Source organism: Candida theae (assembly GCF_024610275.1).
Source record: "Candida theae strain CBS 12239 chromosome Unknown scaffold100, whole genome shotgun sequence".
Classification (NCBI taxonomy): domain Eukaryota; kingdom Fungi; phylum Ascomycota; class Pichiomycetes; order Serinales; family Debaryomycetaceae; genus Lodderomyces; species Lodderomyces theae.
In genome coordinates this window covers 1-16,871 of record NW_026261400.1, presented here as the reverse complement: position 1 = coordinate 16,871, position 16,871 = coordinate 1, and the positions used below count along the sequence as shown (strand labels likewise).

Genomic DNA, 16,871 nt, shown 5'->3' with positions numbered 1-16,871 from the left:
GATTAAGAGAAAAAAAAAAAAAAAAAAAAAAAAAAAAAAAAAAATAACAAACGCAGATAACATGGAGAAGCTCAATCGGATTTAAGATTCCGGTTTGAAGTTTAACGTTTCAGCAGTTAGTCAAGAAGTGAAGTGTGAGGGGCTTGTCATCGTTGGTGACTCCATCCTCGCGCATATGTGCTCTGTTACCTCTAAGAGCATCGCCAATCTTGTATCTACAACTCGGCATCGCTTTTTTCTTTCTAAATATTATTCTATTAAATAAACGTAAAACTATAAAAACAAATACCTATAATACTTCGTAAACATTGTGAAAATGTGTTATAAAAAACGGAAGTTGGGGATTGGGAATTGGGAATTGGGGGGAACGAATGGAACGGAATAACAACAAATTGTAAAGGGTGGGGAATGTTTATGTTGATATAATGAATAGATATGTGTATGCGATAAGATGTGATGAGATAAGTTGGAATGATGACGTGTAGCGGTGTGTATGTGTATGTATATCGGTGTGGTGTGTAAAATTGTGTATAGGGTAAATCATAGAACCAGTGATCGAAATAAGAATGTAGTAGGTGATGACGATGATGATGGTGGCATTTATCAAGGGCAAGTATCAAAAGTGTTTTCCACTGCAGGTTGGGGAATACCGGCAATGGCAAACAAAATAACAAAAGTTACTTTCCAAACTTGGGGAATAGATCGGAAACAACAACAACAACAGCCCTCTCTTCTTCAATTAGCCTCTCATGCATCATCAAAAAATTACCTTCAACACTGACCTCTATAACTTGTAGTAGTGGTTGGGATGATATCAAAATTAAATTAAAAACGAAAAAACAAATGAACAACAAAACGGAAAAAAAGGACAGACAGCTAAGCTATTATCATGCACTTGTCCAATCTCCTTAAGTTGATTTTTCGTGTTGAGTAGAAACTCTTTGCATGGAGACGAGGAAATCTTCCAATGATCTGTGGTCTCTTTGTGGCTTTCTTGGTCTACCGTTACAGAGGTTGTCGAATGACTCGGACGAAGACATAATGTAGTAAGCACCACCCATGACACAAAAGACACCAAAAGACCAAATCCAGATTCTGACAACAGTAACGATATCAGTCCAGTTTTGTGACCACCAACCAAACAAAGTGAACATGGTAGCAATGATATCAACAATCAAGACAGCACCAGACAATTGCCATGATGGGATAGACGACCAGAATGGACCTTGAGCTCTGGTGATGAAAATCAACCAGTTTTCAGTCAATGAGATTTGCAAGAACAAGATACCGTCAATACCACCAAAGTTTTGAATGATACCACCCTTTGGCAAGAACATAGTGGTCAAGGTGATCCAGGTACCGACAGCCAAAATAATACCCAAAATGATAGACATACCCCACAATCTTGGAGTGTTCCATTTAACTGGCTTTGGATCGTATGGAGCGTTATCATAGGCAATGGCCAAGGTGGCAACATCAGCGAAAATAGCAATAAAGACAACCAAATCAATGTTCAAGGAGTGGTTCAAGATAGCAATCCACAAACCAAGGAACAATTCCAAGTGCAATGACAAAGCGATACGGTAGACAACATAAGAGTACATACGGTGGAAAATTTGTCTGGAAGTCTTCAAAGCATCAATGATAGCAGACAAACCTGGAGCCAAGAAAACAATATCAGCAGCGGAACGAGCAGCATCAGTAGCACCTTCGACAGCAATACCGGTATCAGCCTTCTTCAAAGATGGAGCATCATTAACACCATCACCAGTCATGGCAACCAAGTAACCTCTGGATTGCAAGATTTCAACGGCATTGTACTTGTGTTGTGGGAAAACTTCAGCAAAACCATCAGCATTTTCAACAAAGTCAGCAATTTCAGAACCAGCCATGTCACCACCTCCAGACAAACCTAATCTGTCGGCATCGTAAATGTTGGTACCAAGACCCAATTGACGACAAGTTTCCTTAGCAATACCAACGGCATCACCAGTCAACATCTTGACTCTCAAACCCAATCTTCTAGCTTCGTTAACAGTGGCAGCAGTATCATCTCTTGGAGGATCCATACATGGCATAATACCCAAGATTTCCCAGTGACCTTCACCTCTCTTTCTGGCAACACCAAGAGATCTGAAACCTCTTGAAGCAAATTCGGCAACAGTGTTTTGGTAGTTTTCATGGATATCTTCTGGGATTGGGTGGTCATCTTCAACAGTCTTCAAGACGAATAATGGAGCACCTTTAACACAAATAATACGTTCACCTTCTGGTGATTCAACAATAGCGGTAACCTTCTTGGAGACTGGGTCGAATGGTTGGAATTCAATAACCTTGTACTTTGGCAAAGCAGCTTTAGCTCTTGGGTAGTTAATCAAAGATTTCAAGAAAGCTTTGTCAATGGCATCCAAACCCTTCTTCTTTCTGGAAGCAGCCAAACAGGCAGTCAACATCAAGTCATCTGGTTCAACACCCTCAACAGTGTATGGTTCGTGCAAGGACAACTTGTTCTTGGTCAAGGTACCGGTCTTGTCTGAACACAAGATTTCAACACCAGCCAACGATTCAATAGCGGACAATTTTTGGACAATAGCTTGCTTCTTAGCCAAGTAAGCAGCACCAACAGCCATGGTGGTGGTAACGACAGCTGGCAAACCAACTGGAACACCAATAATGGTGATGGCCAAGGTGTATCTCAAGATTGGGACAATTCTAACGGTTCTGTAGAAACAAGCAACCCAGACAACCAAAAGAGTAACAATGACAAAAACCAACAAAGTAGTACCAATACCATTCAAAACTTCAGTAAAGTGACCTGAACCACCAGAAGCTTTGTTAACCAAGGAAGCAGCTCTACCAACGAAGGTGGAGTCACCGGTAGCAGTAACAAGCATAAAAGCTTCACCAGTCTTGACGGTAGATGAGGAGTAACAGCTGTCACCGTTTCTCTTGTCAACAGCCAAAGATTCACCGGTAATAGCGGATTGATCAACTTGCAACAAACAGTCTTCAGAAACAATTCTACCATCACATGGAATAACAACACCATCCTCCAATTGCAAAATGTCACCTGGAACAACTTCGTTGGCAGGAATTTCAGACAATTGACCATTTCTAACAACCAAAGCAGTGTTGGCCAAAGATTTCTTCAATTCTTCAACAATAGAACCAGCTTGGTACTCTTGGATGAAACCAACAAAAGCATTCAACAACAAAAGAGCACAGATAACACCGAAATCGACCCAATCTTCCAAACCAGCAGCCAAGACAGCAGCGGCTTCCATAACGAATTGAATTGGACCAACGAAAAACATGACGAATTTCAAAACCATATTTTCACTTTCGTCAGCCAATTGATTCAAACCATATCTCTTTCTTCTCTTGTGGACTTCGTCGTCAGTCAAACCAGTTCTAGGGTCGGTTTGCAACAATTCCTCAGGGACGGCCTTGAAGGAACCTTCATCTTCGTGTTCCTCGTCTTCGTCGTCGTCACCACCTAAGCCATGGTGAGATTGCAATTCATCAACCAATTGGTCAATATCGGCGTCATCATCGTCGGATGCTTCAGCCTTGTCGATTTTTTCATTAGTTGGTTCAGTAGCACTCATTTTTGAAGGTAGAATTCAATTCTGAATGTGATGCAGAGTACTTTCAAAAGGTGAAAACAAAAAAAAAAAATGAGTGAAATTGAGTTACTGGAGAAAAGGAAAGAAAGAAAGAAAGAAGAAAGAAGAAGGGAAAAGGGAAAAGGGAAAACAGAATAGAGGGAAAACAGGAAAGGTTTTATAAAAACAAAAAAATTTTCTGAGAGAATTGTAATCTACTCTGGATGGGAAATGGAAATGGAACTGGAAAACTCAAAACCAGAATAAGAAAATTAATAATATGAGAGAGGGAAAAGAAAAAGAACAACAATCGGACTAATCTGGCGCTAAAAAGTGTTGAGAGATTTTGAATTTGTGTTACAAAGAGACAACAGAAAAAGAAACGAGTTTGGTATTACAAAAGTGTATATGTAGGAACTACTTTTTCAAGTAAACAATAGGAAAGATAGTCGGGTATTAGGTGAAGTTTATTGTAGATTGGGGTGTGTATGTGTGTGTGTGTGTGTATGTGTGTGTGAAGTTTGCGTAAGTTTTAGCTGGGTATGCACAAGGGATTAAAATAGCTAGCTACATATCGGCTTGATGAAAAAAAAAAACAAAAAAATACCTTTACAGTTACTGGCTAATACTTACACAAACAGCTCTTTCTAGGAAACACACAATAACAATGGCATCATCGCACATGTGTGTGTATGGACAAAATGGGACGATTAGTAAACAAAAAGAGCCTATTTCATTGGACGGAAAAGACGACGAGCTGACAAAACATAACAAAACAGTACAATATAATACAATATAATACAATACAAAAGCTGAATGCCAGCAAAAACGCCAGAGACCGGAGCTACAAGTATACGCGAATAGTCTGTACTTGTCCCAGCGGGTAAGTGTTGTTGCTTTATCTAAATTTTTGGGTTGCTACTGCATGGTAGAACAGGGAGGGGGGGTGCGAGAATCGTTTTTGAATTGATAGCAGGTAAAGAAAGAAAGAAAGAAAAAAAAAAAAAAAGTAAAAAAAGAAACTGAGGAGGAAAGGGCAGCTAACTTTATCCAACGGTTACATAAGATATTTGAACTTACCTTTACCCATCCCCTCCACTCCTAGCTCTCAATCTCTCCCCAATTTCTTTTTGTTTTTCAGTTTCTTTTTCAGGAATATTATGTGGTGTTGGTGGTATGCTTGTTGGAAGGAAATTGTTGTTGTTATTGTTTATAGTTTCTCTTAGAAAAGATTTTCCTAATGTTTTGAAATTCTGCCAAATAAGTAATCTACTCTACTACTACTAACCACACAGTGTCTGGTTTGTTATATTTTGTTGTTTTTTGTTTTTTTTTTTTTTCAATTTGTATATAGGCTGCTTTGTGCAGCAACTATCAGAATAGCACATTAAGAAAATAATACAGCGCTCATAGTTTAGCCGCTGGTATGTACATAGTTATAACCACAAAAAAAGTAAGTAACATTAAATGTAACAATATGTAGCAGAAAGTAACAAAAGGCGATAAAAAAAGTAACAAAAATTATAGTTAAACCAGTGAATGTAAGGTTGAAAGATGCAGGAAGAAGGATGGAGGAGATGCGAGATTAAGAAGAAAGAAATAGCAAGGTAAGAAAGATATAACTTATGAGTTGATATTATTGAGTCTGTATGGGGACTTAAAATCCTAACTCTCTCTAGATCTTCATATGTTGCTATTTTTTTGAAGAAAAAAAGAAAAAAAATGTTGTAATGAAGACTTTGTTGTTGTGCTTAGTTAAGAATTTGTATTCATAGAGATATAGAGAGAGACAGAGAAAGTATATGTGTGTGTAGTGTGTGTAGTGTGTGTAGTGTGTGTACCTGTGCACAAAAAAAGAAAATAAATTCCCTCAAATATTTGTTACACAAACATCGACCAATTTGTGATCTAGGTACACGACTTATATGTTGCTCATCATCCCACTTATATAACCGACTACCGACAGTCAACGGATTTATTTTCTTATTACGAAATATCCATAGTGTGGCCACCAACACCCTGTATCGGATGCCACAATTTGCATCATTATATCCCTTTCCCTGTGTGTTTCTTAAATGTATTTCTCTTCACAGCTTTACTCCGTTGTAACTCCGATCGGCTAAGCTGTTCTCGGAATTGATACAGATACATGTGGTTAATGAGCATTACTACTATTGAGCTTGCACATATCTTCTTAGCTCCCAGATAACCGGGAGTCACAAAGCATTTTCCGAGATTTTGCTTCGGTCTTCGGGTGGTCTTTAACTTTCCACCTAGTCTATAGTACCTACAGTTTGGTTGATACGAGATTTAGCTTGTAACCAGCACTAAACACACAAGAATCCAGAGTTTGGAACCAAATTTAATAATTCTCTTCTACCTTTGTTTGCGGCTGGATAGTTGGCAACTGATTCCTTTCTTTTCTGTTTACCTGTAAGGAGAAGCAGCTCTGCACTTGTCACACGAGTCCTACCCGTGTCGTCATTGCAATCAACCCCCAAGAAAACGTGGAAAAGAAAAGAAAAAGAAAAAAGGCAAACGGCAAAAGGCAAAAGGCAAAAGGCAAAAATCAAAAATCAAAAATCAAATGCTTGTGTACAACGATGTACATAATTTAATCAAATATAAACATTGTTGTATATACCTCAGTCCCCCTCTTTTGCCTTTACATCTTTGTTGTGTGGCTAATATCACTTTAGGATAGATTTTAAAGGATTGAAGTTATGAAGACAACGTCGTACGACTATCTTTACTCAAGAATTCTTCCCAAAACTTTCACAAACTCTGCTGATTAAAGCTGTAACATGCTTCTATTATATCTCTGTGACTACGCAGATGTAGCAGGGTGGGGAAATGTGGAAGGTTAGTCATTATCAAATAGGAGACATGGCTGGTGCTTGAAGGTACTGACTAATAAAGTTGTATAATGATTGGAGTTAGGGTTTCAAGTGAGCCAGCCCTATCTCAACTCAATTTTTGCGTGAGTGCTACCAATTCGTTTCTCTTTGTCTATTTTTCTCTGTATGTCTCTGTGTCTTTCTCTTTCTCAATCTCTCCGTCTCTGTGTTCCTACGTCTTTGTCGATTTCTGGGCAGGGTTAATATTGTGTTTGGTGTATATATGTTTATGTATATGTACTCCTCATCTCTTCTTCTCCTCATTTTCGTAAATGGAAAAGACCAGAACGACAACTCCAAAAACCATTATAGATAGACTCTATGATTGTTACAGTGAGAGCTCAAATGCACTGTAGTAATGTGTAAGTGTAGCTGTGCCTTAGTTTTGTTTTTTTTTTTTTTTTCTTCATACCGCACCAACTTCTCCCTCCATCTTTGTGGTGACTCTACTTACTGTACTTTGACCAAAACTAAATGCAAATGTTTATGGTGATAGAGACAAAAATCCCACATACTTCGGCTCTGTAACAACCGGTAAAAATAACCTACGCACGCAGAACTCCTAGTGTGTTTTGGAAACAAAAACCGTTTCAATCTGAATGATCTACTTGAACAGTTGACTATTTAATTTGGACTACAGCTGCTTTCTCTCTTATTTTTTATTGTATCTTACGCTATTAATAGACTATTATTACATCGTACCATGCCATGCCATACCAAACCATATACCAAACCATATACCAAACCATATACCAATATTATACGAACAAGTATCACACAACAATGTTCCATTTTTGTGTCTCCAACGGTTGAAGAAGAAGAAGAAAAAGAAGAAAAAAAGAAATTTTTTTTATTTTCCTTTTGTTTAGCTTTTGTTCACATATGCACGACCTAACTTTTATCTTGCTCGGCTGTAAAATATTACATTGAAACCGGAGTTAATGTCAAACTTGTTTCCGAACACAACCGGATATTAAATATTACACACACATACACATACACACACATACACATACACACACATACACACACATACACATACACACACATACACATACACACACATACACATACACACACATACACACACACAGACCAATACAAGTGGCAACGGTTTGTCAAAGCTATGCTAACTCCGTTCGTCAATACATACGATTAATCCGAGCTATTCTTAGTTGATCCATCAATCATATTGGTGGCCAATTTGTGTCACTCTATACATTCATCATCAATGTTTGATCTTCTTCACTGGACTATTCTTCAACTGCTGCAACTTATATGTACATTGCAAGTAAGAGACGACATGTAACCTTTAGTGAAATGAGCTTACATTTGCATCCGGAAGAGATAAGTCAACGTATATTTCTTATCACTTCGTAGTTTCAAATTCCTTGTATTTTTGCATTCACGTCTGTGTAGAATATTCCTCCAAAGTAGTTGTATATGTATATTGCATCGCTTTCTCTACTTCACTTACACATTGAGCCAAAGTTGAACACAACGCCAAACTAGTCTAAGTTATGACTGCGTTTCTATTAATACCTATAGTAGATATATACAGCACTGCCACCTCCCTACACCTGCTCATTCATCCGCTTCTTCTCCCTCATAGCTCTCCACTTCCATTTCAATGGTCTAAACTCCTTCAGAATCAAGTACATCACAGCACCACAAAACCTGAATGCCGCCATTCCAGCAACAATCCACAAAATAATCGTCAAAAACACCTCTGAGTTACCAGAAATCGATCCATCATCATTTGTTGAAGACTTGTTCGCAAGTAATCCAATACCTCCCGCGTCCAAAACAACCAAAATCAATATGGCATTAGTGAACATCCAGATCAACACGGTAATTGTCCGCACAAATGCATAATACGAATCATCTTTAATCAGCCTTGACTGCACAACAGCATCCACTTCTGGGGGTGGCAAACTTCGAAGAAGCTCTACTTTATCCATGTATGAATCATTGAGTCCTTCGCTTGTGTCAGGAGCAATCAACAAGATGCTTTCCTTGTCCTCTCCCATCGATTTAGCAGATCCCAAATCTTTGGCACGCTCAACCCCCTTTGTACCCCACGAAACATCATGAATATTGCAGAATGAGTAGATATTGAGTACGTTGACGTATGTGGGAGACAACAACACATACTGAGCAAATGAAGTAAACATAAAACTTGGCTCGCCATATATGAAAGCACCCACAAAATACAACGTATATGTTGACACTACCGACACCACCAAGTCTCTAAATTTGGAGTTGGTAAACACCATTGACGCAGTAAAGTCAGTCTTGTGGTCACTGATGATGGCTTGAGCAGTATGGACAGCAAGGAAAATTGCAGAAAAGATCAAGTACGCCATCATGATTGCAAATAGATAAGCAATCACTAAATAAAATTTCCTAGTTCCACGAGGCGTATTTCCAAAAGCCAAAACAAATGTGCATACAATTGATGCAACGTAAATCCAAAGGAAAATTATCGCCAAATATTTACCAGTCTCAAAATGCACATCTGAAGCACCCAAATTAGCAGTCAAGATTCTGAAAACAAGGAAAAATGAAGCTAATGAAAACCACGAAACCAAAAGGGTAAGCACTTGATAATAAAACTCAAGTTGGAGAAACAATTTCCGCAACAATGAATGCTGCGACCGCCAAAGTTTGGTCCAATGGAAAACTGCATACGCTGCGGCAAACAATGACCCATTCAACCATCTCCTTCTTTGTAATATAAACTCATCAATACTCTCAGGAACATCGGTTTCAGCTTTGGCTTCCTTGACATACCGCAACATATACTTGTGATTTCGCTTCGCAACTAGCTCAAAACATAATATTCTATCCTCGGCCAAATACATATTGGATGTGAAAATCCCCGCCTCTTGGAAATTCCGCTCCTTAATCTCTTTTTCATCATCGTCAGGATCATTCACTTGACTATTCAAGTTCAGGTACTCCCCCTTGAAATATTTCTCCAAGGGACCTTTCCCATTCACATTCAAAAGCGCCTCATATCGATACGCACTAAACGCTCCGGGCAACACCGAAATGAACCCAAACACACTCTCCATTGGCTTGTCCAAGATGTTTGAAATTTTGTATTCGAAATTCTGAGCCGCAACTAACGGATTCGCCAATAACCGCTTACCTGCACCCAACGAAGCTCTCATTTCACCACATGCACCAGCAACATTGGGGTCCTTGAATGCGCGCCAAAGGTAGTAAAATGCATTTTTCGATGGCTTTGTTCCACAATCCAACAACATCACCACTTTGGGGTTCAAGATTGGTGCAAATGCTTGGAAACACCAACGATGCGAATTAATCTTTCTGGCATTCTTCTCCTTGAGACAAAATAAGAACTGCACCGGCATGGAATTGGGAGTTAAATGAACGTGATCGTTGATGGTATCGATCCCCACCGTCGATGTGTACTCGTAAATGTGGGCCTTGACGGGTTTATCATTGATTTTCGATTTGGCATATCCATCTTGATACACTCCAAGTGCAGTTAAAAGAATCTGCGTCCTTTTGTTTAAATGAATACGCCCATCAGTAACAATACATACAACAACTTTTTTCCATGAATCATCTCCCCACACGGGATCTGATCTTTTCCTCAAATCTTCTATATTTTCAAAAATCCCCTTTAAAGTTTTCGCCAAGAGAATCTCATCTTCATTGTACATTGTGATACAGACCATAATCTCTGTTTCTCGACGTGGTTCGTAAAGTGCTTGACGTAAGTTGTATTTGAACTTGACATAGTTTGAAGGTCCACAAGTGGCAGCTGTGTATCTTAAAAACGACATCTCCCTTCCAGTATCATCGACTTTTTTGCAATATGTATCGAGCAAAGCTTTTGGGGCTGGTGCATCAATAACATAGTTACCATTGATGAGTCGAGCCTTCTTTATGGTTCTTGTGTACTTTAGATTGTTGCCCTTTTCATTAAAAACATCGTCATCGTCGTCATCATCATTATCGACATCGAATGTGATTGTAGATCCTCGACTTTTGGTCTTTCTGATGGAATTACCCAACCTTCCTCCTCTATTCAAAGTGGTGTTTCTTCTCAAAAGGTCGCCGGCAGAATCTCCAGAAAACAAACTGTCATCATCACCAACACCATACATGTCAAAATCCTCGTCATCTTCGTATTCTGCATCAACTAGTGGATTTATAAGGTAATCTTCACCCGTTGAAAATGGTGCTGGGTAGTTCATATTGTAAACCAAGTGATCGTGGTCGGTGGTCCCAAAATCTGTGTAATTTTCGTAAAATTGGTTATCTAAACCAGGGTTATATGCAAGTGGCGGATACTTCAAGTCGTTATTAAACGATACAGTTTTACCTCTCCTGGGAGGATTATATTCATACTCTTCATTGTTAACCGGTGAAACAAACTTCTCATTGTAGCTGTAGTCATTGGCAACGGTACCAAGTGAGGAGGTGGTTGGATATCTGTATCCGTGAGCAGAATTCGTGGCCAGAGCCAGACTTCCTTCACTCAATGAAGGTTTTCTTGCTGTATGTGAGAACACATCACCAGCTTGATTCTGCTCGGTAACTGGGTGTGAAGGATGAACCGTATCCACATCATCAAATAGGTCGTCATCGGACGGATAATCGAATGGGTTATGTGACATTGATCTTCTCCAGTGTGGCTTTATCTAATTATACGAAGTGGAAGGGGGCTTGTTCAAGAAAGAGGTGTTGTGGGTGGGTATGGAAAAGTGACAATCTTGCGGGTGACGTATATGATAGTGGCTCAATAAAAGCAGCTACTTTGCAATGATGAGACCAGTAACTAAAGCACCCCCTTGGCTATATTCAACGGGAGAGGTATCTCTTGATAAATGAAAAGAGAAAGTTTAGTATAATTAGCAACTTTTATTCAGTCATTTCTTCCAACCATTTTCTGTCACACAACCTTGTGTAGCCCCCCCTTCTGGTTCTGTGCTATAAATCCTGAGAAGATCACACTGTCTATGGTCCAATTGGGTTACATAATTGTCTTGGTCTAGTTTGTTTTGTTTTGTTTTTAAAGCGTACTTCTATTTCTGTTGTGTGTTTTGTTTATCAAATGTCCCGATTGGGCAACAGCAAAAAGGGGGTCAGCCGATTCACTAAACATCCACAAACACAACTCACAACTACAACTCACAACTACAACTACAACTGCTTATGCATGTCTAGATTCAACTTACATGCATACAGAGGCTACAGATCCATGGCACGTGTAATCATTAAACTGTGTATAGTATGAGCAAAGAACATCCTATACATTGTCTACTTTATCCAAAAAATTTTGCATACTTTGACTTTTCCTTTTGTTTCTTTGCTTCCAATGCTGTTTCCACACCTTGCATCTTCTTCAGTATAAGCTCATCATGGGGTAGAATATTATGAGCCGATTTCAAGTCAGCAAGTGATGATTCCAACTTGTTCATCTCAAAGTAAGCCAGACCTCTTCTAAAACACGCTTTCGCCCTTTCTTGTTCCAGAACTTCCTCATCCATGTCTAAAAGAAAAGTGCAATACTTGATAGTATCCGCAAATTGCCTCAACTGCAAAGTAACCAAACTCAAGTTTAAGTAAATCTTCTTCTTTGCATCTTTGAACTTTGTGAAGTATTCAGGATTCTGGTCCTGGTCTGGATCAAATTCAACAATATAACGCAAACACTTCCGCCACTTCAAATAAGCTTGGTTCTTATCTCCCCCTTTGAACAATATTGTCCCACTTTCCTTGATCCGTTCTACTGCGATATAGGCGGATTCCGTAGAGTCTTCTTCAATTGTCTGGTCATCATCTGGATACTCCTCATAAACGTCTCCACCCGCTTGGTCATAGCTGGCATTAAAGATGGGGACATCCATGGAATCGTCCCATCCACCACATGCATCAATAACAACTGCAATTGTCGGTTCATATACTGAGTTCGTGTTTACTCTCTCAATCTCTCTAACCACTGATTTCCCATGTATTACATGACCGAACACAGTGTGTTTCTTTGCCAAATGTGGTTGAGGAAATGTAGTAATGAAAAATTGATTGCTCAAGTGGTTCAGCTCACTATTGACCCAGCAGAGACTAAATGTAGGACAGCTTTCACACAAATTCTCCTCTTGAAGGGCCTTTGCATCTCCGTTCTGGTCACACAGTGTCTTCTCACTTGTCTCTTGTACTTGTATCATAAAGTTTTTGATCACCTTGTTGAAATGGGCTCCCTGGTACGAATGTGAAGCCACGTCGATTCCCTCACCACGACATAATGTTAGGAATTGGCTCGTTGAAAGCGGCGCCTGTTGGTCGTATAGCTCCAAAACAATACGCCCAATCGGTCTAGAATCAATACTTATATCTAGGTAAGCTTTGGGTTGAACCGACTCAATCTTCATTTGCTGATATAAACTAGGGGAATGTATCCAGTTGGATGGTGGTGGTGGTTGATACACCTGAGATGCAAAATTTGGAAAAAGAAAAATTATTTGTAAAAACTTACTACCCCCCGACTAACTATTACACATCACAATGATAGCCCATAGAGTAAAGACCCCCTTAAAAGTGGTCTCAGTTGGCATATCATATGCCAGGTACTCCACCACAAACTACAACGCAATTCTTCACAACTCCGTGGAAAGTATTAGTCAAATTTTGGAAAAAAGTGATCGCTCATCTTACATTCTTGCTCAATACATCCCTGAACCAGCTAGAAATACATTTTTAGCAATTAGAGCCTTCAACCTTGAAATCGGCAAGATCAATGAAGGTGGTAAGAACAGGCAGTCTCGGGCGTCGATGGCTTCAAGGCAAATGACACAAACATTGGGAGTATCGACGGCCGATTTAAAGTTTAAGTTTTGGAGTGATTTGTTACTTCGTGTGTTTACTAAGGATCCAAACAATCTGCAAGACTTGGGTGAACCAATCGCCATTCTACTAAGAGACGGATTGAGGAATGGTATGAATATAGACTTGTCATACTTGCAAAAATTCTTACAAACTAGACGTTCATTTATAAAGAGTGGAGCATCGTTTACCAACACCAATGAGATTTGCAGTTATGGTGAAGGCACCTACTCTCAACTCAACTACCTAACCCAACAGGTATTACTATCTCCATCTATATCCCCATCATCTATCCAGCTACTACAAGCTTCGTCTACTTTGCAATCACTCATTGCAGATATAGCAGCCCACATTGGTCAAGCAACAGGAGTAGCATCAATGATCACGGGCTTGAGATACTATGCATCAACAAGGAACCAAGTGCCACTTCCAATTGATATTATGAACAACCACGATTTATCACAGGAAGATGTATTGAGATTATTTCAGGGTCACATAACCGATTCCACGGAGGAACAAAACCTAAAGAGCAAGTTAAATCTGGTTGTCTACGACACTGCAATTGTTGCAAATGACCATATATTGACAGCAAATAAGAAGCTAAACGATTTCAAAACCGAAGTCAAACAAGTGATTAGCACACGTTCAAACGACCAGAAATTTCAAAATTTTGCCAAAAAGTGGAAAGGCAACGTTCCCGATGCCTTGTTCACTCCTTTGATGGTTGGTATACCCACGAGCTTGTATTTGAAAAAGTTGGAGAAACACGACTTTGATGTTCTCAATACCAGCGTGCAACAGCCGGAGTGGAGACTTGCTTGGACTTCATTCAAGGACTACTACTTTAGGAAAATCTAGCATCGCTTTACATGTAACATTTAAATAATGTACACCTGTTACGTTTTAGTATTTGCATCATTTGAATCTATATTGGGCTTCTTGCTCAATATCTTGACAGGTTTGAACTCTTTGGGTGTAGCTGCTGGCTTATCTTCATTGCTAGCTGTGTCATTCTCTTTCTTGTCACCGCCTTTCTTTCGATTACGTTGTCTCGAGCGAGATTTGGAGCCACCTGACGGAGCATCTTTCTTTGTTTCGGTATTTTTGGTTGTGGAAAAGGGTTGATCTCTCTTGTTGGCGTCTTTGTCTGTGGATTTATTTCCCGATTCTTGAGTACGGGGCTTCTTCTTTTTTTTTTTGTTTTTGCTTTCCTTCTCTTTCCCTTTGTCTGAACCTTTATCTGTTTCCTTTCCTAACTCCTTCTCCTTGTCAGTTGTACTTTGCTTTTTCTTTGCTTTCACTTTCTTTTGCTTCTCTTTGTCCTTATCATTAGCACTATCCTTATCCTTTTCCTTACCTTTACCCTTTGCCAGCTCCTTCTCCTTCTTGCTTTTCTTATTCAGTTTTCCTTTAGCTACTGCTGCTGGTTGATCTTTCTCGGGCTTTTCTTTACCCTTTTTACTCAACCCTTTGTGGATCTTTTTCAAATCGAAATTCTCCAACCCGTTCTCCAAATACAAAAGGAATTTTTTATAAATTTCATCCTCCTCCAAACTATTAGAGCTTTTGTCAGTCTGCGAAGCCCTCCGTGAATCTCCCTTTCCCTCTGGTGATATCATTTTTTGGAAAATTGACTTTTCCACAATTGGAATAATAGAATCCTTCCCGTCTTGAAATGGCTTGTTCTTCACAAACGAACAGAATTCCAATGAATCATTAACATTTCGGAAGCTGACGTATGCTCTACTATACACCGGTAGTTCGAATGGCGTCAGTGGATAAGATCCTTGAACAAAGTAATGCAGGTGAATCTTTGTTGCATGGTGTGGGTAAATATTTGCCAATTGATTCAAAAATTCAACTTCTTTTAAACCAGGAGGTAGTAACCTTATTGTATATTTGAGTGGCTGTTGTTGCTGTTGCTGCTGTTGCTGCTGTTGCTGCTGTGCACCTTTTGGAACTCTCTTTCCAGTAGCGGAGTTGGCACTGGCCGAAGTAGATTTGGATGGATGTCGCTTTATCGTAGGTACAGGTTGACCACCATTTTCTGAATTTCTAGTCGGTGCTATCGATGCCATTGATGTAGCCTGATCTCAAAGTCGGTAGTGGTGCTTGTTCGGTATCGATACGACTTTATATTAGATCCTTCACGAAAACAACGATTTAAATGCAACAACTATATTGTCATCAAGCAGGGAGCACCAAAAGTTGAATTTTTTTTTTTTCACCTATTTGATAGAGAACACCCCCCAGCACCCCCACCACACAGAATCTACAGTCACAGTTCTTCAATGTCATAGTTGCGACCACCTACCTAGCTATGACAGCTCCAATTGTTGCTTAATTGGACAAAGCTCCGGATCTATTGCAAAAGCACAATCAAGCTATTAAATTTAGATGCCGACGCAAAAAGTTCCATGAAATGTATTACCAAATTTAATCTGAGCTTGGTGGCCAATTGTGTCTGGATTGGATGGTTGGGCTACAGAGGTTTGTGGAATGTGTACTAAAGAGGAAACTTGAAGAGCTCTGTGATTATTCATGATCAGGTCAATGGTGTGTGCCTGATGCTCCTGCTTCTGAGGGTGGTAACGATATGATAGACGTGAGCCATAGCAAATTCATCTACGTTCTGTTCCCAGTTATTTACATACCCTTCTTGATAATTCAAGGTTAAATATGGAGCAGAGGGGATGTTTGCTGATTCCAATGAGTTGGCATTGAGAGAGACTCATCAAATTCAATATTCAGTAGTCCTTCACGTGGACGCAACTACGATCTCATACNGTTAAGGCGTGGTGCTAATAACGCCAAGATCAGCAGTTCGATCCTGCTAGGGACCATTTGAATTTTTTTCTTCTTTTAGTTTATACAGTGTTTTTTTTTACTTTGTACGGAAAATGGAACGAGAGCAGCCCCAGAGGCCAGCTTTTGCAGCCTTATAGTCATTGAGGGACTAGTTTTTGATCAATGACTTTCCCTTGCTTACTGTTTTCAGAAATAAGGGAACTTTTTGGCCATAATATAGTACGATTGGTTGAAGTATCAGTGTATGGCGTCATAATGACAAGAGATACTGTGTTTAGTGATTCTTTTGTTTTGACTCCAAATAGAAATTGTAAAGCAGAATGATTAGTGTGTAGTATTTCATTTATTTAGTTGGTTGTATATTGTCATGGAGAGAGATTTGATGAAATTTTGTAAAAGTTCTGTGTGAATTTTTGGCAACCANTGTATTTCATTTATTTAGTTGGTTGTATATTGTCATGGAGAGAGATTTGATGAAATTTTGTAAAAGTTCTGTGTAAATTTTTTGGCAACCAAAATATATTCTTCACCAGCATTACACATTCAACAAGAAAGACGATTCTAACGGTATTCACAACCAGCATCCAACTCAACCAGACTTCTAGTACCACCCACTAGTATCCCACAAAATCATCTACTAGAGGTTCATTGCAATTCCTCTTGTTTTTACATCCTTTTGCGTGATCTTCAGCTGGTGGAA

At 39.3% G+C, this 16,871-nt stretch overlaps 5 protein-coding genes across 5 annotated transcripts; 1 reads left to right on the top strand and 4 right to left on the bottom strand. All coding sequences in view use genetic code 12, as the record gives it.

Annotated features, from left to right (window-relative positions):
• Window positions 1-908: 908 nt before the first annotated feature.
• PMA1 (H(+)-exporting P2-type ATPase) lies at window positions 909-3,608 on the bottom strand (the record flags this gene model as incomplete). Its single annotated transcript, XM_051751056.1, has 1 exon — window positions 909-3,608. The coding sequence occupies one exon, from the start codon at window positions 3,606-3,608 to the stop codon at window positions 909-911; it is 2,700 nt and encodes an 899-aa protein (XP_051609690.1).
• Window positions 3,609-8,076: 4,468 nt separating this feature from the next.
• CHS8 (Chs8p) lies at window positions 8,077-11,157 on the bottom strand (the record flags this gene model as incomplete). Its single annotated transcript, XM_051751054.1, has 1 exon — window positions 8,077-11,157. One exon carries the CDS (start codon window positions 11,155-11,157, stop codon window positions 8,077-8,079), a length of 3,081 nt encoding a protein of 1,026 aa, XP_051609689.1.
• Window positions 11,158-11,805: 648 nt separating this feature from the next.
• On the bottom strand, window positions 11,806-12,912 carry KGF57_001808 (peptidylprolyl isomerase; the record flags this gene model as incomplete). The annotated part of the gene is made up of 1 exon (XM_051751053.1): window positions 11,806-12,912. The coding sequence occupies one exon, from the start codon at window positions 12,910-12,912 to the stop codon at window positions 11,806-11,808; it is 1,107 nt and encodes a 368-aa protein (XP_051609688.1).
• A 133-nt stretch (window positions 12,913-13,045) lies between these two features.
• On the top strand, window positions 13,046-14,221 carry KGF57_001807 (uncharacterized protein; the record flags this gene model as incomplete). The annotated part of the gene is made up of 1 exon (XM_051751052.1): window positions 13,046-14,221. One exon carries the CDS (start codon window positions 13,046-13,048, stop codon window positions 14,219-14,221), a length of 1,176 nt encoding a protein of 391 aa, XP_051609687.1.
• A 38-nt stretch (window positions 14,222-14,259) lies between these two features.
• KGF57_001806 (uncharacterized protein) lies at window positions 14,260-15,441 on the bottom strand (the record flags this gene model as incomplete). Its single annotated transcript, XM_051751051.1, has 1 exon — window positions 14,260-15,441. The coding sequence occupies one exon, from the start codon at window positions 15,439-15,441 to the stop codon at window positions 14,260-14,262; it is 1,182 nt and encodes a 393-aa protein (XP_051609686.1).
• Window positions 15,442-16,871: the final 1,430 nt, after the last annotated feature.